Consider the following 27,993-nt stretch of genomic DNA (forward strand, 5'->3'; position numbering starts at 1 on the left):
GAAACAGCTTTAAACAGTGCTGTGAAATAGTCACAGGAACTATTGAGAAGCTCAACTGAGAGTTTGAACATGTAACTCATGAAGTATTACTCACTTCTGCAAATAAGCAGAGAATTCCTCTTGAAAGTGGTGAATGTTTTCTTACTGGCACAAGTGAGAACTCATAAAAGTAAGAAACTCAGTCACTCCTTTCTTTAGGATAAGCTAAACTTAATACTGCTTATAGGTCTGAGTTACAGAATAAATAGCTGATGTGCAAACATAGCCTATTGTCTGTGTTGAGGTTGAGCAGGACATAATTTTGAAGAACTTAGGAAAGGCTAAACTGGATAGTCAGAATGCCTAAACACGTAATAGTAGACACAGCACCAGAACAGCGAACCTGGAGAGGCATCAAAGGTTTTTCAGACTGTAGTGTCATTGGAAACGTAAAGCTGAGGGAAAAGCCATATGGAGCTGACCTTGTCTTAAAATAGTAGGAGACTAAGCTTTTTGATATACATTTAAATCTGAGCAGTATTTAACTTGTGGACAACTATAGATTTACCTTCTTTCTTCCATTGCCTTGTTGTGGACTCAGACACGCAATCTACTTGAAGTGTGTTACTAGACATGGAAACAAGCATGTGTTCTGCAGGAGATTTCTGTCTTGGTGAGTGGATTTTGGTGTAGAAGAGGCACAGAGCTGTTTCCTGTCAGTGTTCAATTTAATACTTGGCTTTAGGCAAAACAAGTGAGTTATTAGAATGATTAAATAATGAAGTTACTCTTTTTAGATATTCTAAGTGGCTGATCTGGTTTAAGTGCACCTAGCTTCTACTTGGTTTGTCTTGAAAGCAAAAAGGTTAGACATTGAGGAAGGGTGGAAAAGCTGCACAGAAGCAGAGCTTGTTTGAATTGTACTGGGCAGGTGTCTCTGAATTCGAGTAAAATTTGTGTGCAGTGGGTATGCTGCTCTTTCTGCATCTGAAATCCACAATCAGATGGGACTTCCCTCTGGTTCCTACACCTGCAATGGTACTAGCGTAAGTTTGGACTGAAGTCCTGTACATGAGTGAAACACTTAAGAAAAACTGAGCTTTGAAGCTCTTGTAACCCATCTGGCACTTTCCCACCAAGTGAGAAATACCACCAGCTCTCAGACATACTTTGCAATAATTGCAGTATCTGATGGGTAGTTTGCAATAGCTGCTTCTGCTGCATTTCGTGAAATTTCCTAAACTCAGTAATCTGTATATGAGTGGGCAAATCCTGAAATAAGCATCTTCCCTTAGCGCAAGTAAGAAAACTTAAGAGTGGTCTCTCAAGCATCTGATACCAGAAATCAGGTTCAATTTCCAATTATTTGTGTTGCTCGTTGAGAGCCAAGGTTCATCTTATGTGCTTCTGTGAAGAAAGTGGGTTTTTTGACTCTGAATTATTGATAATGTGTAATTGAACCACTAACCTTCAGGCAAAATTTCAGTCTCTAAGTTTTACCTTTTCTTAACCTTTTTAAATATATAAGGTCTTTGGAATGTCAGATCTGAACACTACTGAATTTTAGATGATAGCCCAAATTAAACAAAACTGAATTAAATAAAAAATTGTTCACAGAATCATTGAGGGTGGAAGGGACTTCTGGAGATAATCTAATCATCGCCCCTTTGTCAGGCAGGTTCCACCTGAGCAGTTGCCCAGGACCATGTCCAGTCAGACTTTTGAGTATCTCCAGGAATGGAGACTTTACAATGCCTCTGGGTGGCCTCCTTCAGTATTTCACCACCCTCACAGTGAAAACATTTTTAATTGCAAAATTGCTGAATAAAGCTGCAGAAATTAGTTCAAGCTTGTCCTGAATAAATGACTGGATTTTGTTGGTGCAGCTTCCTAGACCAGTCTACTAATACTCATCAAGCTTAACTAGTAGAATGTCTCCAGAAGAAATGGTCATAAGTGATACCCTTTGTAACAGCTGGGTATGCTCTTTGCCTGCAGTGGACTAGGTGTTTTTAATGTGAAAAATAGATGAACAGAGGGGCAGTAGAAATAATTTCTGCACATCATCTTCTGTTCATTCTGGAATTAGTGAGTAGTGTATTTGGAACATCTTCCATGAAATAGCTTTCTTTGAGATTTTAATGTCTTTTGTGGTGCCTTCCTAGGAGATTAATAATAACAGCAAAAATCAGCTTTTCTGATTATTAGGAAGTAAGACTAAAATAAAAGCTGTGCACAGAGACATTCCTTTAAATGTTTTTTTGAGACACTGCTGGAAAGTGTTTCTGCAGACAGTGGGAGTGATAGAGGTGACAGGTATAGAAATTGCTCTACTGTAATCAAACTATAAGGAAAAAGGCACTTCTAGGATAAGGAACTTGAGTATATCTAGGTAGAGCTGTAAATGAATACAGAAATGCTTCTGTATATTTCCATATTTTTTGTTACAAAAGACTTCTGGAGATCATGTAGGCCCCTGTCCTGCTCAGAGCAGGGTTCTGTAGAGCAGGTTGCTCAGGACTTTGTGCAGTTGGGTTTGGGATGCTTTTTCTTAACTTTGAGTATATTAACCAGTTCATGGCTTCATCTAGCCAATTTGTTTGTGTTTGTGCTGTTTTGAGGAAGAGATTGGAAAGAATGGGGGTAGCTTGTGAGGGTGAGGTGGTCCTCTAACTTTTGGTGCTATGATAGACTAATTTGTACAAAATTAAAAATGCTAGAGGTTGTGTGCTTGTTACTAAACCCTCTCGTCTTATTTAATCAATTATAAACTTCACATCAGTTTTTTGCTGTAGATACTATTTAATACATGCTGTGTAGAATACCATACAAGAACTTGATACAGCATAGGTTCTTTTATGTCTTTGCTGGTAATAAATGAATGTCATTTGTGTGTTTATGTTATATTGTTTATGCTTTTATATTGTCCTATCTCCAAGCTAATGTTTCAAACTAGCATTTTGTGAGTTAGATATACTGGATGCTTTCCTTTGGCTTGTCAACTGATTTTTCGACTTTGTTTCTGTTTCTAAAAAAAGAATAGTCAAAGAGTATGGGAGTGTTTCTGTAAAAGTCAGTGCTAATGAAGGATAGTATTCTTACTGATATCCTTTTGCTATGTTAAATTTTTTTACCTGTTTCCAATCTTACGCATTTAAAGGGATGTGCTAGTTAAGGATGGTATACTGTAGGTTTTGAAGTTTTCAAGAGATGACTCCCTAATATTTAATAAAAAGTGCTTAGACAGAATACACTGTTAGAAATGGGCTGTGGTGCAGTGATTAACAGCTAATGAAAAATGCTTTATGTCCTTCTATCATCTGAATTACCAATACTAAAAGAATGTGAAAATGTTGCATCTTTGGACAATACTTAGCCTCATGACCAGTTACTTGTACCAGATGTTTTGAAAGTGAGAATAAAATGAGCTCCTTGTTACTGAGAGACTTTCGTGTGTGAGCAACATCTGTAGAAATGTTTGGCTTCAAATTTGGCTCAAATCTGATATTGAAGTATATTTGAAACTTATTTGCAAGCACTGGTCCAGAACTTTGCCCCTATCCTTTCTATGTTCAGTTAAAAAGTTAAGTAGTGGATTTTTGATGTCTTAACCTTGAAGCTCCTCCACTTCCTCTAGTCTCTAACAGATAGTTACAAACTCCTAAACCTGTTTTGCATAGCAATTTTTAAGTATTTCATTAAACTGACTGTAGCCATTTCTGTGTTGAACTTGGCACAGTCCATGGAAATGGGAAGCTAATTAAAACCCATGAACCTTACTGGAAAGATTAGGTGCCTAACAGTGAGCCTTTGAAACTTTGTCACGGGCAGATGCTGTTCTTTAATATAAGCAATTTTTGCTCAGCATGTCTGTAGGTTTTCAACACAGTTATTGATTGTGTAGCACTGCAGTACTAATGGTCACCCTTCTTTTCTTATCAGGACAGAGCTTGGGTTATGGTTTTGTGAACTACGTTGACCCCAAGGATGCTGAAAAAGCTATCAACACTCTGAATGGATTGAGACTTCAAACTAAGACCATAAAAGTATGTAGTGTAACTATGATTTAAAGCAAATGAAGTATTTCAATTTCTTGTTTATCAGATGCATGATTTGTTTCCCTTTCCAAGTGTAACTTAAGCCTTCTGCTAATGTTAGTAGAACAGACTAGGACTTCATCAGGTAGGAGGTGGTTAGTCCTTTGTAGTCTGTTTAGATTTAGAGTTAGCTTATGGTTAAGTACGGAAAATTTTGATATTTTTTTTAATGCACTTGATAACACTTTAGATGTGAGCTTGAATTGTTTTAACAGAGAAATTGTGTGGTATGCATTAGTTGCAGAAATGCAATATTGCATATAGTCTGAACACTGCATTATATGCTTTCTCCTCACTTTCCCAAAGAAGATGGTATAACTTGCTTATTAATACTCCTTTTTTATGTTACTGGTGTCATTTCTCTTACAAATCCTTAAAATGAAATGGTGAAATAACTATTTTGGTTATCTATGAATCACTGTCGACTCCTAGGGCTCTAGTCTTCAGGTCTGGAATGTCTGGGAATCCTGTTTTTTCTTTTGTGTTTTAACTCCTGCACCTCTTGTTTACAGCATTCACTTTCTTAACTTTCCAGAAGCAGAAATCTTGAGTTACTTTTTTTCATCTATTGTCTTAGTTCATTATCAGAAGAGTGAGGGTGCTCATTTGAGCAGTTTTTTCGGCTTTGAAATCGTGAGAGAGGGGAGCTGAAATAAAGTTTCAGGGAATGCAAACTTTTTGAATGTGTTTCACAGGTGTTGGTTCCTGAAGGCAGTCCATGTTCCAAACAGCCCATTCTTCCTCATTAAACAGCAGGGTTTGCTAGCTGATCACTTGGATAGTGACTGCCCTCTAACTAGGATCATGTTTGAGCAATAAGATAAAGCTTACCTCTAAAAAGTTTTGAACTTAAAGTAGTGCAGAGCCATTTAAAAGATGACTGAGACAAAAATAAGATGGCAGTAATTGTGGTTGGAATGCCCTACCTGTTCTGGATTAATAAGATTTAATAAAGTAGATTACACTATTTGAAACTCTTAGTACTGCTGTTTAACAAATGGTGAATCATGGCTAACAGTAACAATGGGTGAAAGGCATGGATAGATGCTTTGCTGCAGAAAACTTCCTATGTGCTTCTGTCAGACCTCTTGCCCACAGGCAGTCTCTCCTACTTTCTGCTTTGGGGGAAAATTGAGGAATGTCATTTTGTGCTCCAGGTTTTTTGAAGCTGTCTTTGGGTGGTGATGAGAAGGGGAATGGGTTTCAGTAGTGTTGTAGGTACACTGTATCTTTGCATTTACTGTCTTGGATTGGACAAATAAAAACTGCAGCTGTCCAGGGTGATAAGTTGTAAGTTCTGGTGACTATATAGCTAGGCAGAAAAAGAATGATGTTAGAGTCAAGCCAGGTCTCCCAAATCAAAATAATCCCTTAAGGGGGTTTTACTTTTTGCTGTCAGTATATGAATTCTTAATCCTCTTTCACCTTGCAAAGTGATTAATGCAAACGGTCACTGTGTTTCTGCTACTAAAAATTAATTGTAAAAAGTCTGGGGAAAAAAGTGAAAATGGAGTAGACAGGTGTGGGCTGTGGCACTGGTGCTTTTCCATTCCTCTCTTCCCAGGATGTGAAATTAGAATTGTAGGTTATAAACAATATCAGACAGTGACCCTTGCAGTGACACTAAAGTTTATGTGTAAATCTTCAGGGATTTGTTAGGTGTTCTTAGGTAATGAAAATCTGGAGTGTTTGGCTTGTCACAAGCCAAAACGATGACTTCTTCACCAAAACAATCTGTTTAGTTAGAAAAGATGTAAATGTTGTTCATTCATGTTACAGGTAAAATTATGACTCTAGCTACCCACATTCAGCCCTGTTTAGCTTCAGCAGCATCTTTCAGTGTAATGTGCATGACTTGAGGGGAAAAACTGCTTTTACTCCTTTCTACTTTACTTTTCTTCCTTCTTGGATAGAAGCTGGGTTTCAGGCCAAGTTTTTGCAACTGGATTCTCCCAAGATGCTGTTTAAAGCTCCGAAGAGACTGGTTTAACTCCTTCCACACTGTAGAAGGGGCAGAGGCTAGGGGAATCCCCAATACCTTTTAAGACTAAGGCATTTGTATACGAAACAGTAGCTTCTCCCATTAAAAGAACTAATGTCTGTGTGTGCAGTGGCTTGAAAGGAGACTTATCAAGAGCATCTACCTTTATCTGTGAGCCAATAGAAATACCCAGCCTCCTGTGAAGCACTTTGTAATTTACATATTCCTCACATCAGCCTGGAGGCCATACTGAGCAGAGGTAAAATTTACAGCTGAGGCCTTTACTGCCTCTGGGGGCAACATCATGGGGGGGGGGGGGGGGGGCGGGGGAGGTCATCATGTCACTTCAGAAATCTCAGTGCCAGGAACTTTTCAGAGACTACTTACAGTTTATAGACCACAGTGTTGCTATTTGTCCAGAGTTGATAATTAAATTAAAAAAAGAGTAATTAAAAAAATCTGTTTGTCAAACTCAAAATCCAACCCTTGGGTTTACTTTCAGCTTTAAAAAATGGGTATCAGTGAGATTTTTATATGTATCTTTATATGAAAAATGATGGAATAGAATAGTGTTAGTGGCTATTCTGACTTCAAAAGAAAAAAAAAAAAAACAGATGCTTGTTTTCTCTGTACATTTTTTGGGCTTTTGTAGAAATGTTTAAGTATTTTACTAGATGGCTGAAAGTGTTTGTTTCCTGTAAACTTACAAAACTGGAAGGAGCCTCATTGGTTAGGTGATGGATCCTCACGTTATGGCTGAACTGAAAGCATTCCACTCAGGAAATTGTCCTTCTGATGTGTGATGTTCAAGACTGGCCATGGCACATACCTCTGATCCACTGCTTCTGTACTAGCCTGTTGGTCATTTGATATATTTCTCTGATCCCTAAAAGGGGATGCCACCTACTGTTTTCTATAAATAAAATACATTGAAAAGGTAGATTTGCAAAATGCTGGCTTAAGTATTTCTGTATGGATAGCAATAGTAAAACCTATTACCTGATACCTTTTTAAGAACAACATCATCCTGTGGAATGCTTTATGGAATACTTTATTGAACTATTTGCAAAGTATGTTAACAAAACTTCAGATCCATACCTCCAAAGCAAGTCATAGCAGTCTTAGTCTTGTCCAATCTGGTACCTTGGTTGTGTTGCCTTCTGATTTGACCTGAATGTTAAAACTGTGGGGTGGGTATGTATTGGCATTGAAAGCACCTCTAGGTGTGTTAGATATCTGAACCCCATGCTGCTAGGCAATGTACCTACATGTATTAGATGGTGCCCTCTGTCACATCATTTCTGGCTTGTTTGCAATGGAAACAGGCTTATTTGTATTGGTAACCTGTGAAGTTTGGGCTTCACTTAATTTTGTAACTTCAGTGTGAAAAAAAGTTTTATCTTAGAAGAGGCAAAACATTTCTGTGACTTCTCTTTTGGAAGAAGCTGCTGATGGGAAGCATTCAGCTCTTATTTTTAAGAGCCAGTGAAAATGTGGTTTTCTCTGCCTGGAGTGAATTTTTTTTTCTCTGCTTACTCACTTGCTTGTCCATGACTTCTTTCATTTTAGTTGTCCTGGACAGATCAGTTCTTCCAAAACATGGAAAACTCGAAGGAGCAAACAGCACATAAGAATCACTGACTTGCACATAGTGATAAGAAAATTTGGTGCATGTTTTGTTGGCTTGGCTTCTGCCTGGGAGAGAGGCAATCCTCCATGGCTTCCCCTCCCCTTGCTCCTGGGAAAACTCCTTAAAAAACATACAGGTGAATTTATTGTAAGATTATCTGAGTAGGATCGTCTTTCAGTTTGGCATAAAAGACTTCTACATTAACAAGAAAGTGTAGTAAGATTCTCTGCCAGTTCAAGGGCAGGCCATGTGTTTACGCATTCCACTTCAGACAAAGAGCTGTGTAAGATGCTGAATAGGAGGCAGCTTTTTACCTAGGTTATTTGGGATAGCAGAAGGACACAGGAAAATCTCTTTGGCTTTTCTCTGTGGATGCTAGACTGCTTGAATGATGGATGTGGTCTTTTGTGGATTGTAGCTGCCAAGGGAACGCTGCAGGTGGCAGTAATGCAGTGCTCATTCAGCCCTTGCAAGGTGAACTGGGGCTGAGGAGCTTCCTGCTGTCCTGTCCCCAGCTCTCCAGTGTGAGAGGGACTGAAGTGGCAGAACCTCTGCGCTCAGGAGCTGGCAGACATTTTTCTTGTTCGTTAATGCTGGTGATACACGTATAAGTGTATGCAATTATGTGTTGGAAAGGGGAAAATAATAGTTTGTCCAGGCTAGAGGCCTAGGAGTTATCCTTTATTATAAAATAGTACTAATTATCTAGCTGTATTTTACCTAGCCTCATGCTTCTTAAAAATCAGATTTAGTAAGATTTCCTCCTCTTGAGTTCTTTGGACTATTAGGGTGTTTACATGGGTAATTGTCACCTGTCAGGGGAATAGAGATTTAAGAAATATTTTATCTAAAGTATTAAATCTGAAGGCTTTCTTCCCACTCCTTTATAGCTTTGCATATATTTAAAAAAAAAAAAAGGCTTAACATGTAACATTCTGCCAGCTTTCTGTTGGAATGAAGTTTGACAAATTCTTTGGCTACAAGCACAGATGTCCTACTTTGCTGTCATCAGCCAGTTAACTGCCCTGCTGTAGGAAGCTGTGTAATGACGAGCTAGTTAGTTCAGTATTCACTCTTCTGCTGAAGTCTGTCAGCTTTACAAGTGCCCAAAGAAGTGCAGTACAGCAAGGGAAGACTTTAAGTGAGGGATGTGCCACAACTTCGTTAGTGTCCTCTGAGGCAGAGTGTGCTTAAAACTTGGCATTATGCAATGCAATTTGACTTGATGCCTTGAACTGTTACTTAGATTTACAATGAGATTTGTTTTAAAGGAATTATCCTCTGCTTTAACTGCTCAAGATGTCCACCCTTATGAACTTCTACCTATGACAGTACTCTGGAAAATTATGTGTACATGTAAAGGAAAATAACAAAACGCTGAAAAAGAAACATGCTAGTTTGATTCCTGAGTTAGTGCAGCAGGTAGAAGATTGAGATTGTTCCTGTCTTCACCATTGATACTTGTAGAGGAAAACTTTGGTAGTGTCACTTCTTGTAGTAACTTTTTCGTTAACTTATGTCTCTGGGGAGCAATGAAATATGAAATGTGTAAAAGGTCTATTAAAATACCAGAGGCATGTGAGCTGTGAAAGTGAGAGGAACCCTCCTTACCTTTATTTTTTTTTCTCCAGCACTAAAGATCGTTGATCTAGTGAGTTGCAAAAGAGGATCCTGTTTGGAGGTTTAATTAAAGCAAGTGAGTTTTACTGATGCTATCAATTGAGAAAGATTGAGAGAGGGGGCATGGTGCCAGACCATTTAGTGGTCTTGACAGGGTAATTAAATACCTCAGGACTGTATCCTTAAGGTAAAATTGAAGTGATCTAGCAGATCTGAAGCAGAAGAACAATTTACCTTGGAACAAAAGTAAAGGTGTTTTTTTTTCCTTAAATTTCTTCAGGAGTTATATAAATGGTAATTATACAGTCTTTTAGCTATGTTACAGTTAAAGCTTTGACAGCATTTGCATTTTAAACCCCCTCCCCACCCCACACATGCCTTTTCACCCCCAGGTAAAATTTGTTCTTCACTGAAATTCAAATCCCCTCAGACTTCGAATGTTACTTAACCAGCTTAAGCTGGATGCTTGCTTTTCATGTTCCTGAATAACATTAAGAGGAGGATTCACTTCTGAATGCATATTGCTGTCATTTCCTGTAAAGCCACACAGTTGTTCATTAATGCCTAACCACTCTGATGAAAATGACACAGCGTGTCAGACTGAACTACAATTTGTGGTAATTTCACCTTCAGCAACTACATAGCTTGTTTTCTGTTTGGATCCCAAGTGATGTGTTGCAGCTGTGGAGTTTCTTGCAGGAGTCTGTCTCTGCTTTCCCTGGGGCAGGGGATCCTTAGACCAATGCAGCTCACCCTAAGGCTGCTGAGCAGGTTTGCAGCCAAAAACCTCAGTGGTGCAGTAAGGTCCTTTCTGAGCTTGCATAGGGGGTTTCTGACACAGAAATGGCAGTGTTTGAAGAGGCCGACAGCACTATGGAGCTGAAAAGGCTGCAAGCATTGCTCAAGCCAAACTCTTAAGGCATTAAAAAAGCTAACAGAACTGACAAACAAGTGCTTGTTACTGAGATCGATAATGCACCTTTGTCCTCTGCCCTCCCCATGCTATGCGAAGTCCTTTAAGTAGGTTATGGTTTCTGTGTGGGTCCAAAATTCTGCAAATGCCAGGCATGGAGATGTGCCTGGGTTGTTTTTTTAAATCCAAATACTTGTTTTCTCCATAAGAATGCTTTTACTATTTTAAAATATAGCTGCACTTTTTGAAATTCTGGAAGTCTTGAGACAAATGACCTCTATTAAGCTAGGGCTTTAACATTTTTTGACATATTAAGCATTGGCTCTGTGTGTTTTCAGCCACACAGTAACAGTTTTTCCTGAAAGGCTGTAAGATATTCCAACCTGTAAGTGGCAATGGATATGTGTTTTGTGCATTTCCGTAAGGTGTGTCTGTGGAATGCATAAGGCAAGAGAGCTCCAAGGGATGTGCTTACCAGTGTCTCCATTGGCGGCAGCAGCTGCCGAGGCACAACATGGAGAAACTGAAGTATACTTGTTTCCTTCAGAAAAAGAGAACTTGTGAGCAGATTCACCTCAACTCCAAAAACAGAAGGAGAATTGGAGTCTGCTGGTTTGAGATTTTGTTCTTCTTATTGCTGTGGAGGGCTGGATATTATCCTGTGTATTTGTCCTCTGAAGTCTGAAATGCTATTTTTTTAATTGGAGATGTCTGAAATTTGTGATGCTCTTACTTGCTGGTTGGGCCTGAGTAGGGGTGAAGTGTTCATCAGATCAGAATCAGGAGTGCAAAGTATGGAGGAAGGACTTTGAGACTATCAGAAAGTGAGAAGTAGGAAACCGGAAATGTTTGGACACTGGATCTTTCTTCTGTATCTTCTTTGTACTTAAACTCTAAGTTAAATATTTCTTATTTTGAGAGACTGATAGTTATGACTGCAAATTCTAAAATGTTCTTCTATATTAGTCCTTTTAATGGAAAAACAGCAGAATCACTATTTTATGATTGTAGTACATAATTCCTTTCTCCTGTTTTAGTTTAGAAAGAGGTCAATGAACTTAATTATTGTCTTTCTTCTAAAGTATATGATAAATTTCTGATAAAATACATAAACTGTTGTACCATCTAGAGCACTTCTGGGAAAACATCTGTGTTTGTCTGTAGCAGCATTTCCAGTTGGTTTCTACTGTTAACATGTACATGCTATTACATTTGCTTCCGTTCACTGAACAGCAGTTTTGGGTCTTGTGCATCCACTTCAGGCAGCATTGTGAAAGCATATTTTTGGTGTTCCTTTGTGGTAAATACACCAGCAGTTTTATGAGGTCTTCCTCTTTCAGCGGTTTGCCCTTAATCAGTTAGGTCCTAAGAAAGACTCCTGGTCCTCTTCCTCTCAGCCATATAAAAACTGGTCTTAAGTCTAAATTCATCCTGGAAGAAGGCTGTCATAAGTGAGTGCTGATGTAACGGAAACATGTAGACCCTGACTCTACTGAAGAGAAACAGAAGAGGCAGGGGAAAAAAACCACACAAAAAAAACCCAGAAGGAAAACCCAGAAAAAAGAAGCATATTCAAGAGCTAGGAACTGAAGCTGCCAACTAGAGATGAAGTTGAAGAAGAGCTAACCAACAAATGTGGTGAATTCTGTATTTCAGTTATTTTTCTCATCCACTCTTTTGTTACAGTAGAATACATGTGTTTAGAATTACCAGAAGATTACAGAATTAATTTAAAATCTAATACAAACAGTGCAGTTTAGACCCTATCCAACCTAGCCGTCATACCTGTCCTGTCTGACTGCGACTTGCAGTGAACAGGCCCTTTGTCTTCATCAGTGCTTATACCAGGAAACAGAGAAGGAAAAAGCCAGTTCAGTCTTTGCAAGGTCAGTGTCTGTGGATGCTTAATCTAAAATTCATTGAGCCATCCTTGCAGAACATGGTAACCACTGGCTCAAAAGTGTTCTGTCTTGGTTGCACTTTGTCTCTCACATAGCCTCTCTTGAGAACACAAATGCAGCTTTTGCATAAGCTGACAATATTCAAAATATATTGTGTTACTATTTTGCACTTGGCTGTTAGCCTAAGGCTAAAAACAAATTTAGGAATACTGCTTTTTTCTGTAATGTTGGAAAGTCCTCATCTGTTACTCTTAAATGCTCTGTAAAGATCCTTTCACTGACTTTGGTCATGGTTTTGACTTTTTTCGAAGTCTAGCCATGAAAAATTTACTTTAGGTTTTTTGTGTTTTAAGACTTTTAAGGCTTATTCTTAATCTCCTGTTACTGATGTTTCCAAGGAATGTTTTTGGAGAGCTGATAGAGCCATACAAATATAAAAGATATGAGAAATAGTGCATTTCCTAAGTGCGAGATCAACTTGAACTGTCCTTGCTTGCTGAGTCATGAATTTATCACTCTTACATGAAGGAAAATAGTTTCCTGCAGAGAATTATTTTACCAATTGAAAGAAACTTTTTTTTTAGAAGCCATGTTCGGTCTGAGAACTGTGGATCAAAGGTTTGTTTTCTGATAGCTACTGAAAGTCAGAACAGGCCTGCTGACCTAGTTGAAGCCTATCCGCTACTCAAAGAAACCTTCTGTTGCTTACAGACAATGTTGCCAGAGACATAGTGAACTCTAGTTGCTAATTTTCTGAAGCTTGTAAGGGAACTGAGGGTATAAATCCTTCTGGAGCCAGTTTAGCTGCTGTGAACTGCTACACAGAAAATGATGTGTGAAAATCCCATGAGGACATCACTTTCCATCACTATGACTGCTGATTTTTCAAATGAAAGGTGGTTCTCTTAAATAACGTAGTGTTATCCAAGGGTATGAGACTGAGCTAGAATCACAGCTCCTTGAATCCAAAGCAAAGAGTATCCATCTAGCTCGATACTTTCAGTGTAGGGTAGAGGAGGGGAGGGTCCTGCTAAAAAGTCTATTTTGAAGCTGTAGCCTGATCAGGCCTGTTATTGCTGTGTGTAATTGAATTTGGTACCATTATTGATCAGTATTGCTCCTGCCTAGTGATAACTGGCCATATTTTATGAGAACCCATGACATAATGGCTGCCTTGATGGTAACAGGGAAGGTGAGTTGATGACTTACAGATCAAAGACCAAGGGTTTGTCTTGCATCTGCCAGCGTTAGTGTTCAGCTGCCTTACATAGGGAGTCTTCAGCATATGGGAAAAGATCTTAGTTTCACAAGAAGGTATTTTGGTACTTCATTTCAAGGTGACCTTGGGAATATATTAGGGAAAAATGCTTCCCAGACCAGAGAATCCCATGCTTTCTTACAAAACACTGTCTCCAGAAGAATGTTATGGGCTTTCTTAGCTTCTCAGTCTGGTTGTCTTTAATGTCTCCCTGTTGTCCTAGACCTTTATCAGCTTCCCTCATCCAGATGAGACCTGCTCATAGTCTGAGTTCCTCTTAAAACTTGCTTTGCTATACTGAACTTGCTGCTGCCCCTGCTTTAATAATGACTAAATCATGTCACATTCTTAGGAAATTGCAAAGGTGAGAGGGAGGAGTGGATTAAAATGCCAAGCTGGGACTTAGAGCCAGAACTGAAACTAGATATTTTCTTTTCCTTAAATTTCATGTTGACCCAAATAACCTGAGCAGCTATCTTAGTTTCCTAGCATTGTTGTGGAGCTAGGGCTTTTGACCTGCTGCCCACTGGGAAGTGGGGTCAGCATGGGCTGTGCTGCAGGCAAGTAGTGCAAGTGGCTGTGGTGGTTGTTTCCTGACTGACAAAAGTCAAAAACAGGAACATGGTCAGAGGAATGAAAGTAAAAACTTTCTGAGCTCCGGTGCTCACTGTTATATCAGCAGTGTGCCTGTCTGTCCAGTAACTAACCTGAAAATCAGTGGAAGCTTCAGATGCTGGAGACCTTACATCCAGTGTCCATACTGTGCACTAACATGCTCAAGAGTGAATGTGGTAAATATGTAAAAGATGGAAGACTTTCCTGTGAGCGGTTATTGAAAGCTGCAAGAGACTACATCTGTAAGGAGACTTCAGTCTATTTCAGTGGAAGTTACCTGCAGGGAGGTTATTCCTTAGTTTTGAAAAACACATCTGTGCGTTATTCTTTTCCTCAACTAAAAAACCCATATTGAGTTCATATTTGTGTGTCTTAATAGGTGTTGTGTGATATATTTAGCCTATTCATATTGGCAAATTCATATTGTCTAGATAAAGTTACTCTAGGCTGAAAGTTTACACTGGAAGTCATTGAATGTAAACATACTTAGAAATCCTGATTTTAACATTCAAAGATTTCAGATTTAAAGACTTGTGAAGAAGTTAGCTGCAGCTCTGTTTAAATTGAAGGTGAAAGCACCTCCAAATTTTATCTAGAGTATGCCAAATGGACTTTTGAAACTGCTGGAAGAAGTGCTGAAGAGTTTGATAGTCATATATGATGAACTTCAACGTAGCCTGGAGTAGCTTGGATCTGGCTCCTCTTGACCAACACAACATAGGCAATTATGTTAGTGCACATAAACGGGTGAGTGCTGGGACATTTACCCCAGGGTAAGAAGCATTTCCTCTTAAAAAGAAAGTGAACCTTCTTCCTCTGTTTCTGGCTCTGTTTGCACTCTATACTACTAATAAGCCATAAGGCAAAAAGAAGTATGGTGCTGAGGTGTCTAAAGGTGGTAGCAGATAGCAAGAAACTGAAACATTCATTTGTAGGGACTGGATCTCTATTCTTTTTTGCAACTTCTTTGCTTAACCTGCTAACTTTCGCAGTTTTGACTTGAAAATTGTAAATCAGTTCATCTTGAGGTTAGGAAATGAAATATTAAAGCAATGGAAATACTTGGATTTGGTGGTGTAGAGTTTGCATTTCTAGAAACAAGTCTTTCCTACAAAGTGCAGTGGAAAATTCCTGTAAAACTGGTTTTATATTGGTGTCTCCAGAGTAGCTGTGTTCAGTGTTGTACAGTGTGTGTCATCATTAAATATTTAAAACTAGGCTTTCTGGCTGCTTCTTGACTTGCACTGTGTTCAATGGTTTTGACATTGCATAACCTTAATGTTTCTTTATTTAGTATTCACCTGTTGAAGTAGCTGTGGCCTTAACATTTTAGCACAGCTATTAATTCAGTACATAAGTACATTGATTGAAGAGACTGAATCTAGAACTACAGGCAAGTAATTGCTGAATGAGCAAACTGATAGGATACAAGTAGGGAGACTAATCTGGAGAGTCTCTGCTTTAAATCTGCATCACAAGTGAAATAGCTGGACTTCGATATCAATAATTAATAGGAACTGTATATTCTGTACTCCAGGCAGGCTTCTTTTGCATGAGATTAGTTTCCTTATACCAGTAACATTTTGTGGTGTTTTTTTTTTTTTCCCCTCTAGTGATGCTGACTTGGCAATAATCAGAGATCACTAGTAATGTTTTGCCAGAGAAAATAAACTCCAGTTACATTGGGTTTCTGAAGTTCTGTGTTTGTTCCAGGTTTCGTGCCTGGCCAGAACTTGTGGTGGTGCTTAGGATGGCTAGAGATAGTGTTTGGATATTAGTGATGTAGTACTAATTTCAGTTTGTGTGTTGTTCTTGTGACTAATCTGTCCAGGTTCCAATATGCATCAGTTAGGATATAGGAATAGTCAGTGGGATAGTTTCCATGTAGGGTGTGTTCGTAGATGTGAAAAATACCTTGTAAACACATCTCAAAAATTTAAAGGGAATGACACTGAAACTGAGCTTGTAATGGTAGTATTTACTGGTTAGAGCTTACTGCTTTGATTTAATAGCTTTCTTTAAATTGCATTCAGTATAGGCCTTGACTGCTGTGTCAAACTGTTCCAAATAGCATTTACCAGCTAGGGCATGGGCAGTAGACATTACTGGATCAGCTGTTGCAGTGAAAGAATTCATACTCATTTGACAGAGGAAAAGTGAGATGAGTTTTGTACATACTGGTTTATATCTTGAGAGATACCAGTTGTGTAGCATAAGGTAAACTAGCAGTAAGTTAGCAAACACTTTTTGTGGATTTCCCCTCTTCTGAAGGGCTCAGAGTGAATTTATATCTTTGGTATGTGACAGCACGTGTCCAGTAGCGTGAATTCCTCTTTGGGAAGACAGTGTTACTATCTCAAGTTCCTCTTGGAAGGAATAGGGGGAAAATGACCGCATCACTGATTTTATGCAAAAAGCTGAGTGGGAATCCTCTGTCCTGGCTTTGTTACCTTCACTTGAATCAAGTTATTTCGGGATGCTGTATAGAAGTCCATTTCAAAGAATTTACTTAAGATTTGTTATGTGATGTTTCAGAATCACAGAATGGTTGAGGTTGGAGGCATTTCTGGAGGCCTCTTAGACTGACCCCCTGGTCTGAGTAGGCTCACCACAAAGCAGGTTGCTCAGGCCTGTGTCCAGTTGGGTTTTGAACATCTCCGGGGTTAGACCGTGCTATCTGAGTAACTTCTTCCAATGCTTGACCACCCCTTACCACAAAAAGGTGTTTTATTATGGAATTAAATCTATGTGGAATTTCCAAATTAACTTTTCTGTGTGTTTGTGCCCATTGCCTCCTGTCCTGTCACTTGATACTACAGAGAAGTGTCTCGTTCCATCTTCTTTACTCCCTTCAACAGATTTTTAAGGCTGAGATCCTGCTGAGATGTCTTTCTCCAGACTGAGCAATCACTGCTCTCTCAGCCTTTCCTTGCATCAGGAACAATGTCCCTTAAACACTTTGTGGCCCTTTACTGGACTCACTCTAGTTGTAAATACCCATATTGTGCTGGGGAGCCCAGAGCTGGAGACAGTCCACCCAGAAGTGTATCATCAGTGCTGAGAAGAAGGATCATCTCCCTTGACCTGCTGATAATGCTTCTACTAATGCAGCCCAGGTAGCTATTGGTCATCTTTGTTGCAAGGGCACCTTCTGCTGGCTCATGATCAGCTTGGTGTCCGCCGGGACTCTTAAGGTTCTCTGCCAAGTTGCCTTTCAGCCAGTCATCTCCCAGTGTGTACTGTTACATGGGATTATTGTTCCCCAGGGACACAGCTTTTCCTGTTGAACTTTTTTGAGGTTCCTGTTTGCCCAGTTCTCCAGGTTGCTGAGGTTCCTCTGGATGGCAGCACAACCTTCTGGCCTGTCAGCCACTCCTCCAAGCTTTGTGTCATCTCTGAAGTTTCTGAGGTTACACTCTTCCCCATCATCCAGGTCACTAGTGAAGTTGTTAACCAGTATTTGATCCAGGGTTGATGGAGGCCAGTGACTAGCCTCCAACTGGACTTCCTGCCACTGATCACAACCCATTGAGCCTGGCAGTTTTCAGTCTATGTCACTGTCCTACTTAACCAGTATGTGCTTAATACAAATCTAGTATGTACTTAAGTACATGTAGGTGTACTTAATGGGCACTTTTTGAGGATATTGTGCGAGAGTGACAAGTCTTACTAAAGTTGCAAAAAACAATATCTAATGTTCTCGTCTTGTCCACCAAGGCAGTCATGTCATTGTAGAAGTCTGAGGTTGGTCCATGATGACTGTTTCCAGTCACCTTCTTGTCATCCATGTAACTGGAGGAGATTTTCATGGTTAGTTCCTTGATTACCTTCCCAGGAATTGAGTTGAGATTGACTGGCCTATAGTTGCCCAGAGAGCAAGAGTTTCTTGCTGCTGTTGAAGATGGGTGATACTCACTTCCTCCTGCTCCTTAGAAACCTCCCCTGTTCCTTGGACCTTCCAAAGACAACCAAAGGTTGCCTTGCAATGACATCCATAAGCTCCCTCAACAGTTGTGCGTGCAGCCTTTCAGGCCCCATGGACTTCTGTCTGTGCAGTTTAAATGTTCCTCGGCGTGATCATTCTCCACTGAGGGTATTACTTGTTCCAGAATTTTTACTGTCTCATGGGATCCCTGAAGGTCAGTTTTACTGATAAAGACTGAGTCAAGGAAAGTACTAAGTATCCTGTCCTTTTCTTTGTCCCTGGTCAGCATTTTCCCTGCACTGTTCAGCAGTGGGCTCATGTTTTCCCCCGTCTTCCTTTTGCTGCCAATGTATTTGTACAGATCTTTTTTTATTGCCTTTCAGATCTCTCGCCAAATTCAAATCCAGATGGACTTTAGGTTTCCTAACCTCATCTGTGCATGATTGGACACCATTTATATATTTCTGATTTCACATCCTGTACATGTTAGTTTTATGTTGGAGTTTAATCCCTTGTTCATCCAGGCAGGCCCCCAGACACCTTTACTTGGTTTCCTGCTTGCTAGGATGGACCTTTGCCTTGGAGGTGATCCTTCAGTCACTGGAGATGGTGAACAGGGACATCAACATGGTTTCCAGACCTATAAAGCAGTTTTAGCAGCTTCCTTTATAAGAACTGTGGTATCCATGCCTGTGTTGCTGGGCTGTGATAATCACCAGGGAGGTCTGTCAGGACAATGTATGGGTAAGAAGAGAGAATTTTAATTTCATTCTCAGCGCTACTCAACTTGAATTGCGGATTAGGCAACCTTGTTAATTAGTTATTTGCTTCTAGCCTACCTTAGTGTCATTGGCTAGAAGGGAAAGAAGTTTTAGGTATTAAGCATGGCCTCACAGGTCACTTAATTGACTTAAGGTTTTTGTTTGGTTTTTGTGTCTTTCTTCATAAAGAACACAACTGCCTTATTTCTGCTTACATTGTACTTCCTCAGTTTTATTCTATCTAATGTGTTGAATCAGAATGGCTTTGACGGTTAGCAGTGAGCAGCTGGATGGAAAGTCCAATTACTGCATTAGATTGCCTAGAAAATGGAACTATTTAATCTGTCAGCATCTATAGAATTACTTCTAGAGCAAAGTCTAGATAGTTTGGAGACTGGGAAAACAGTAGCACCATAAAGTATGGCTTAGGGGTTCTGGCAGGCCTTCAGTACCTTCTATTCATACAGGCTTTTGTGCTGTTTGAAAGGGGTTTGTGAGGCTTACATTCTTCAGCCTCTGTTCTGAGTGCTTGCAAGCCTGCATGCTTAGAAAACAGCTTAGTAACAGGTATTTATCTTGAGTTCAAAGCTAATGTTATGTCCACAATACCTCCTTAATGTTCAGCAAACTGTAGGGGTTTTTTGAGTTTCTCAGTAGCGAAATGTAGTTTGACTAGCAGTCGCATAGCTTTCTTATTAAATACAAAGGTAAGTCACTGTTTTTCTTCCTTCCTTAGCTGATGGTCACTCCCAGAGACTTCTCTCCAGAGGACCTGACCAAATGCATACAGAAAGAAAAACTTATGTCTGACAGCTTAAATAGGACTGGATAGAACAGTTTTCAGTGTATCTCAATTCCAGAGAGAATTAAAAACTAGCAAATAAAATTGAGATATGCTGGTAACACATGCAGCTATATGTTTTTCTTCATCTAGTTTATAAGTAGTGCGTGTCCTCCCCTGCTTCCATTGGCATCAAACTTTACATTAGTAATAGTTCATTGTGTTCAGTTACTAAATGGACTTTGCTGTGCTCTGCTACCATGTAGAGTTAAATTTGGGGGGTGGAAGGGTTTCTTTTGAAAACTAACTTATCTGTTCAAACTGTTTAGTTTTGATATTTCAGGATTTTGAGTCTGGTCCTGTTCCCCAGGCGGTCTGTCTCCAGTCTCTGGCCTTGGGCCTCCTTAAGGTAATCCTGCCAAGTGTGGCATGGAGCTTCATTTCTTCAAGAAGCTCATAGCCAAGTGGGCAAGTTGGCCAAGTTCTTTCATTCTTTAGCTGTTGTATTTTTTCTGCTTCTTGGGTAGCCATCACTGTCCATCCTTGAGCTGAATGCAGGTAAGCTTTACTCTGTTCTCCTGTCTCTGGTGCAGCTTACTTCTCAAACTCCCTGTGCACCTGGGAATATCATAGGTGCATACTTTCACCTCCAGAAGAGTAGGAAAATAATTCAAGATCTAGAAACTTTGTTCTTTCAAATATGGGTGTATGTAGTGTGAAGGTTGAATATACAGGATAAAAAAAAGAATTTAGTTTCAAAGACAGCTTGCAAGTATTGGACTTTGGCTGCACAGCCATATACTGGCAGCAGATTTACCATTTCAAGGGAAAAAACTCCTGTTTTTACAAAACTTTAGTGTTAAACTCTTCAGCACAGAACTGGCAAAATCAGTCACTTGACCCAGCTGGTAGTTGAAGTCTGATTCCTCTTCTCTTTGACTTGCAAGACTGTGCTTTCCCCTCATCTTTATTTCTGCTGGTGCTCATTGTCTTTGACTTTGCAAATACTCATCTAAAGAAAGGGTATGGTTAGTTAAACAAAAACAGCAAAAAGATACAACAGTAAGGTCTCTCCTTTCCTTTCTTCCTCTGAAAAAGCTAATGTTGCTGATGAGATTTGGACTTGAGTATTGAATCTGCTGGAGCAATGTTTAAGAAATCAGAATTATGTATTTGCCTTTACTGAAAGGACCTCTTAAATTTCCCATCTACCTTGTGAAATGCTCTTGGGAATCAAGTATTCTCGCGTGCAGGTACATGACTGCTGTTCTTGTAACATTGATTATCTGATGTCTTGTTTCCAGTAGTTTACAAGATTCTATCATTGCTGTAATTTAAAGTGTTGCTGCATAATATAAGAATAATTACTTATGATGCTGCAAAATGGCTATAATCACTTTTTACTGCTCAATTCTGATAATTACAGTGGCTTCCTATGGCAGGTTACAGGCACTTCAATCCTGAACGCTCCTGCTATGTGAATCTGACTCTAGCTAGTAGTTGATACTGTCTTCTAGGAAAAATCCTATGTTGACTTTCTTAAATGGCAAGAATCAAGGCAAAATAGAAAATCTAATCTGTCAGTTCCCAGTTAGTCTATGGAAAATCACAACCTGTATCTTGAAAAAACCCCAAGAGGTACCAAAGACGTTTTTAAAGACAAAAAACCCTCCTTAACTTATTGGAAAATACCCATTGTTAGTGTATGTGACTGGATATTATAAAAGAGGTCCCTGTCACATGGGAAGTGGAGGTGGAAAGATTTGTCCAGAGTCATATAGCAGGTTCCTACTATGACCAGATGTCAGGAATATTTTTTTAGTACTTGGTGGGGTCTTTTTTTTGGTTGGTTGATTTTTCACACTTACAGACCCTGAATCTGTTTTTTGCTAAAGGGTCTGTAGTTTACCTGGAACTTTGGTGGTAATTTTCATGAGCTCTTCTGTGGACAGTTTCCTAGTGCATATTTCTAATAATATAAAAAAGTGAGGGGGCATACAGAATGTGATAAATAATTTTGTCCCAAACCAGGTTTTTAAACAAAGTTTCCAATTTATTAAGTGAATAGAGATAAGGAAACAGCGCTGGGTGTGCCGGGAGTCTCTGCTCTACCAGGACACACATCAAGTTCTAAAGGCAGCGTCTTGACCAATCCTCTTTTTCTATTGGATCCTTTGAAAGTCTCATGGTTTCATCTTTCGGCAGGCTTTTCTAAGCAGCGGTTACATCAGCTCTAAGCAGGGGTTTTAAGAAGCGGTTACATTGTTTACATTGTTCCAAGTGAGAAGCACACTTGCCTATATTTTACTCTTACAAATTCTCAATTTGATTCAAACATTCCTCACAATTATGATACAGGTTATAGTGATTACAAATTACTTCAGATTCACACAGGGTACAACAATTACATTTATCACACCATATTTTATTTTGACACGAATCATGCCTATGTTCTCCACGTAGAAGAAAGAGGACTAAGTAATCTTTAGTTCAGTGGGCTCAGCTCCAGTGGAAAATACTCTGTTCTTCAGTGCAGCTTTACTGGAGTTGAAACACACTGTATGGAAACTGCAAAATTCTGTCATTCCTGATGTAAAACTGGACACTGGCAGCTTTTCTGTTAAGATTAAATTTGCACATCTTCACAAAAGAAAAGTAAATTAGGAGAAAAGGCTGACATTATTCCCAGCTGCATGTGTGGGAGGTTAGAAAACAAGCACTTTGAACACAGGTCTTTAGCTCTTGCGTGGCTGTCACGTTAATAGATCAAGGCACTATGGCTTGCAGGGCTCTGTTGGATAGTGTGTTATCTTGAACAGCTACAAGTTTTGTAGGTCAGACCTATTCACTCAGCTTCGGAAGATACCTTGCACAAAGCCTCTGAGTAGAACTGCAAATGATCACAGCTGTGTTCAGGGTACTGCTTATTTAGTCTCTGGGGTGCTCTATTGCAATTGCCTTCTTTGTTTTGCTTCCACAGGGGTCTTAAGAGTCTGCTGATATCTATGGAAATGAGACCAGGGGAAGGGTTTGAAAGAAATGTCAAAGAATTAGGCAAAAGATACATTTACAGAGTTAAGTTCCAGCTACCTGGAGCTGGCTGATCTTGGCATTGTAGGGAGGGAAGGAAAGGAAATAAATCTGACTATTTCTTGAGGCTCCTTTTTACCTTTACACTTTGTACAGTGAAAACCCCCAATACAGTATTTTGTCCTGTCCTGTTTCACAAGCGTGGGTGTTCTGTTCTAATCTTTCCTGTGATAAGGATAAACCACTTGTACAGAATTCAGTGGGAGGTACTGAACTCTTCAACATGCTGGTTTTGTAGCATATGTCTGCAGGTTGAGGAATCTGATTGGTATTCTTCATAAAATATTTGATGGGCACTTTAAGGCAGCAGGTAAAAACTTCTGTCCAAAAGGACCTGAGAAGCTCACTGTTACTTGGGATTTGGTTGTAAGACCTCTAAGTTGCAGAAAGTGGCAAGATGCTGAACAGCCAAAATGCAATTTGCGTTCCTACTTCTGCCTATTCTTAGGCCTATAAAAGTGATGTAGCAGTTTATCTTGACCTCAGGGATGATAGTGTATCATTTGATAGCAAGCTCAACACATGTACAAAGGGCACAGCACTTGAAAAACACTTGTAAACTTCTGAGTGCTTTGGACTGTTTTTGACCTGGGTATCAAAATGGAATCTCTTGTTTCTTGTATTTTTTTAATGGTTTTTAATGATAATTAAAAGGAAGACATTCTTGCATCTTAAATTTGTCTGTTTAATCTTATAGTAAGCTAACTGAGAATACTTTTTTTTCCACCAAGGCTTGCTGCAGGGTGTACCTAGCTTTTCTCCTTTATTTGAAAGTACTTCTTAAATTTTGTGTGAGTTCATGTAGTCAGCTTCTCTGGCGTGGTTTGTGTTGCATTCCTTCAGTGTTCTCACAGAAGCCAGCACCAAAAAAACCCCACTTAACTGGCTTTGCAAGGTAACTTTTTCTGGCTGTCCTTAGAAACGTTTCAATGTCTCAGAACAAACAACACTGTCTTATCTCAACTGTTTTTAAAATGTTTGATTTTTAGTTTTTTACTTACTTTCTCCTAAGGTTTCCTATGCGCGACCAAGTTCAGCCTCTATCAGAGATGCAAATTTGTATGTCAGTGGACTTCCAAAAACAATGACCCAGAAAGAACTAGAGCAGCTCTTTTCCCAATATGGACGCATTATTACTTCTCGTATTCTGGTTGACCAAGTAACTGGTAAGTAGGTAGTTTTGCACTTGCTCTCATTTTTGGACTGGCAGTTTAAGAAATATTTCACCTTTCAGTACAATAGTCTTGTTTCTAAAATGTGTGAAAGGTGTATGTAGGCCAGAAAATGCAATTTTCTGCTGGAATTGTTCATAAATACGCATGGACAAAAATAGATTGTGAAGTGTACTGAGCGAGCTTGAGTCATTTCCACCCTGAAGGTGCGGGTTGGAAGCCTGTTTCGTGGCTTGTAATAAATTTACAACTGCTATAATCTTCCTCTCCAAGCTGCTGCATGAAAATAGTCCCTATGTGCCTTATGAAATGCTATTAAACACTTTTTTATAAAAATAAAATTTTATGCACAAATGCACAGCTGGTTCTCTGAGGCTAGGATTACAAAAGACCCAGACTGGTAATTGCTGTTAAGGCTGTTTTCAAGGTTGCCTCATTAACTTCAGGCACACTGAAGAACAGGAACTTTGAGTTCCTTGAGAGACAATCTGTGCTTAGCAGTACCTTAAAGAACTAAGCTCTAGCAGATTAGTTGCATTGTTACAGTATGTGTCTTAACCAGTGAATGGGTGTCAGTGACACTCTGCGGTTACTCTTCGGACTTGGATAGTAATGCATATATTTTTGCTCGCTCAAATGGCCGATCTTGAGGAGCTTTATCACTTGCTGCCTCACCTGCTTCCAGCAGACCTGTTCCAAAAATAAGCAATCAAATGAAATGTCAAGTACATGACAAAAGTATTGAGTGTGCAAAGCAAGATATGAAGGAGCAGGGATTTCCAAATTCTCATCTTTCCAAAAAAACAAGGCATGTGGGACAAAAACTTGTTTACTTGTAATTATTCCCTGAATAATAAGCTAGCTTGGATTTTTTTATAGTTGTACCTTCTCAAAGTCGCATGTCATTGTGGGTGACAAACAGCTTTCGTTGTAGCAGGTCATAAAGCTTTCAGACGGTCTTACTTTGAAAGGATTGTGCGTACTGGTGTTTGACATTTGGCTGACCTATAGAGGACCTTGTATGTACTCCTTTGCAATTCCATTATGTTAACAGAAATCTTAATATTGATACACAATACTTGGAGTGTTTTAATAGTGTAAGTTGGTGAGAGTGTAGAGAGGCCGGGAAAGGAAAGCTAAAGACCAAATAGTGACTTGTAGAAGCAGCAGATTTCCAGTCTTTGTGCAGTGAATAGGTGTTTACAGTATGTTCCTGTATAGTTACGCGTAGAAGTGGTTGGATTTGACAAATGGGCCAAATAAGTAAATGTAATTAAACTTTTAAATGTGTACTCAAATTGTAAGTACTCATAAATCCTAGTAAATTCTAGTATGTGCATAGTAGTTGTCTGGCATAGACTGTTGTTCAGGTTCAAGCTTTCTTTCCTCCTTCTTAGTAATTTGGAAGAGGTACACTTGAAATCGTATGAGTAATAAGGCTGTGATACAAACTGAAAGATGAAAAATGCAGAGCTGAAGCTGTGAAATTTGCCTCTTTAAAGCTTTCTTACACCTGCTCATTGTCACTTGGAAGGTTTAAATCATTGTTTATGAACAGAATATATTTCTTGTTGTTGATGTCTTTCTCAAGTGAGGACAAGCGTGTAACTTGTCTGTTTATTCATGAATCAAAATATAAGGGGCCTCTAAATGGGTTAACAGAGCATGAAACTAACTAGGGTTGGCTGTAGTAGCTTTAATGTTAATTGGTTCAAGTATTGACACATCTGTGTTTATACTTAAGCCACAGTACAAAATTTTGAGTTGTGAAGTTCTTAAGACCTTCCATAAACACTTGCTGATCAAGTTGTATACCAAGGAAGAATCTATGGCCCAAGAAAAATTTCCTTCAGAACAACATCTACGGAAATATTGTGGTATGCTGAAACCCAATCTTTTTTAAGACAGGGCCATGATTCCCAGCACTGCAGTCTAGAACTTGCACTCTATTCTTTGTTCTCTCAGCGTATTTGCTCCAAAGAGAATTTTGAGGGGTGCTGCAGGACACCATAAGCCATTTTGTGCTGCTAGGGAGCAGATGACTAAACTATTAACAGAATTTCTGTGAATTTAGATACTGCAAAGCAGCATGAACTGAACAGAGGCCACAGTGCAGGTGGTTCTGGATTCACCTCCACCCCTGCTCAAAATTATTTTGTTTCAGAATTACCTTTTGGCTCACTATGTTGTGTTTTCCCTCAACCTTCCAAGCTTTCTACACAATGTATCTTATGTCAGTTAAATTTAAAAAAATGAATACTTACAGTAGAAAAGTCATCTTTGAGCAGAAGCTCAGTTCTAATAAGCTCAGTTGTGTGTTTGCAGCAATTGGCCATTAACATAGCTATTGGCTATAAAAATCAAGTGTTAACTTATAATATTTCAGAGTCTCTGAATTAATTATATGCTTCCTTCACCCTGTGCAGGGGTATCAAGGGGCGTAGGGTTTATCCGGTTTGACAAGCGAATCGAAGCAGAAGAAGCTATCAAGGGCTTGAATGGCCAGAAACCTCCAGGTGTCACAGAGCCCATCACTGTAAAGTTTGCGAACAATCCAAGCCAAAAAACCAATCAGGCCATCCTTTCCCAGCTGTACCATTCTCCAAACAGAAGGTATCCGACACCTCTAGCTCAGCAGGCTCAACGTTTTAGGTAAGTCAAAAATACATACTTGTGCTGGAACCCACATGTTCCTATGGGCATGTTTTGTTTCTGTCCACTCTTTTCCTTCCCTGCTTGCCTGATTCCTGTGTGCGAAGGACACGTATTAAAATGTTGAACTTCAGCTGCATTTTCTCTATACAGCTAAAAGCAAAAATGCATTCCATCCTGTTGATAGCATTTTGGTATCTAATAAACCTGCTTAAACTGAGATGACATCTTTCTTCTGCACAGTCACTAAAAAATCCGTTTTTAAAAATTGGTTTTAATTTCCTAGATTATTGTTGAGTATTGTGCAAGTTAATTCAGTTAACGTTGACCTAGGCAATTCAATTTTCTTCTTAGCCCTATGCCATGCCACAGCCAGCCTCCTCTTCCCCACCCCATATCCTTCCTCCCTATTCTGGCTTTCGTGTTTTTTCCTAGTCCGTTGTCTAAATTCTGCATGCCACACTTGGTTTTGTCTTATTACAAACTTTTGTGATGAAGATTATTTGAATATTTTCTGCATTGTTTTTTGTGAGTATATGTTTCCATAGTATTGAAACTACAGCTATACAGTTCCCTGGGATATTTAGTGTATGGAAGAGAATATACCAAAACTTAAAAAGCTCTGTGTTGGCTACCCTTTCTTTTAGGCCAAATATTCAGAGTTCAGGGACTGCTCTTCTGCCAGAACTTCTGAATTCTTCTTTTCTTCATCTTTTCAGTCTAATGTGCTGCAAGTCTCTCACAGGTGTAAAGGTTAGCACTAGAGCAGGCTTTCTGCCCTGAAGGAAGGGATAACCAATTTTAATCATTGTTTGGTGGATTTTCTTAGTTTCTTAAGGAATAAAAGGGTTAATTTAAATAGTGTGCTGAACATTGAATAAAAGGTATCGATCCATAGGCAGAGCATGGGGCAGAAGCTGCACTTGCAGGATGGACCCAAGTGCATTACATAAAATAAGATCATGAGGGAGCTGTTGTACAGCCTGTGTGGTACAGCATTCAACATATTCTGGCAAGTCTGGCCTACCGACTTGAGTGCTTCTGAGTGCACTTGTACCCAGATATTCAGCTGTGTTCGGTATTACTCTGATAATGGCTGGGGTAGCATCTGTGTTTAACTGATACACCAGGTAGATCTGGCACGATTTGTAAAAATTCACCAACTTTGGGAGTTTGTTTTCTTTGGGTAGGACCTAAAAAGTCCTTTGCAGTTAAGTAATTTCAGTAGACTACCCCTGTCCTGCAATATTAGGCTTTGAACCTTAAAAATTTTATTTGTTTCTCTGTGATTTTTTTGTTTAAAAAGAAAGTGTGTTTTTATAAATGGCCATTTAAATTTCACTGGCAAGTTGGTGTTTTTCTGAGATACTAAATGTAAAGTGATGCCTGAAACAACCATAAGTGATATTGTCATTTGCTCCAATTAAAAGTATAAAGATCACAAAAAGCACTGAGTTAGGTACCAAATCTGTAGTGAATAGGAGAGAGAGTAAAATCTTCCTGACTTTTATCAATGTAGAAGGAAGAGGAAGAACAAGGTTGACCCGACTGGTCAAAAGGTGAACTGAGGTTGCAGGCAAAATTAGATATTTTTATATATAAACCGCTGGAGGTGAGG

General features: G+C 39.3%; 1 protein-coding gene across 7 annotated transcripts in view; it reads left to right on the forward strand.

The window, feature by feature from the left end:
- ELAVL2 (ELAV like RNA binding protein 2) overlaps window positions 1-27,993 on the forward strand; it is a 54,830-nt gene that overhangs the window by 23,385 nt on the left and 3,452 nt on the right. For all 7 annotated transcript variants that reach the window (XM_086480414.1, XM_086480409.1, XM_086480412.1 and 4 more), the window contains 3 exons: window positions 3,922-4,025; window positions 23,564-23,717; window positions 26,150-26,375. In XM_086480414.1, coding sequence (XP_086336540.1) covers window positions 3,922-4,025; window positions 23,564-23,717; window positions 26,150-26,375 — 484 coding nt within the window. The remainder of the gene's footprint in view (window positions 1-3,921; window positions 4,026-23,563; window positions 23,718-26,149; window positions 26,376-27,993) is intronic.

Source organism: Leptosomus discolor, chromosome Z (genome assembly GCF_034619465.1).
Source record: "Leptosomus discolor isolate bLepDis1 chromosome Z, bLepDis1.hap2, whole genome shotgun sequence".
Lineage (NCBI taxonomy): Eukaryota > Metazoa > Chordata > Aves > Leptosomiformes > Leptosomidae > Leptosomus > Leptosomus discolor.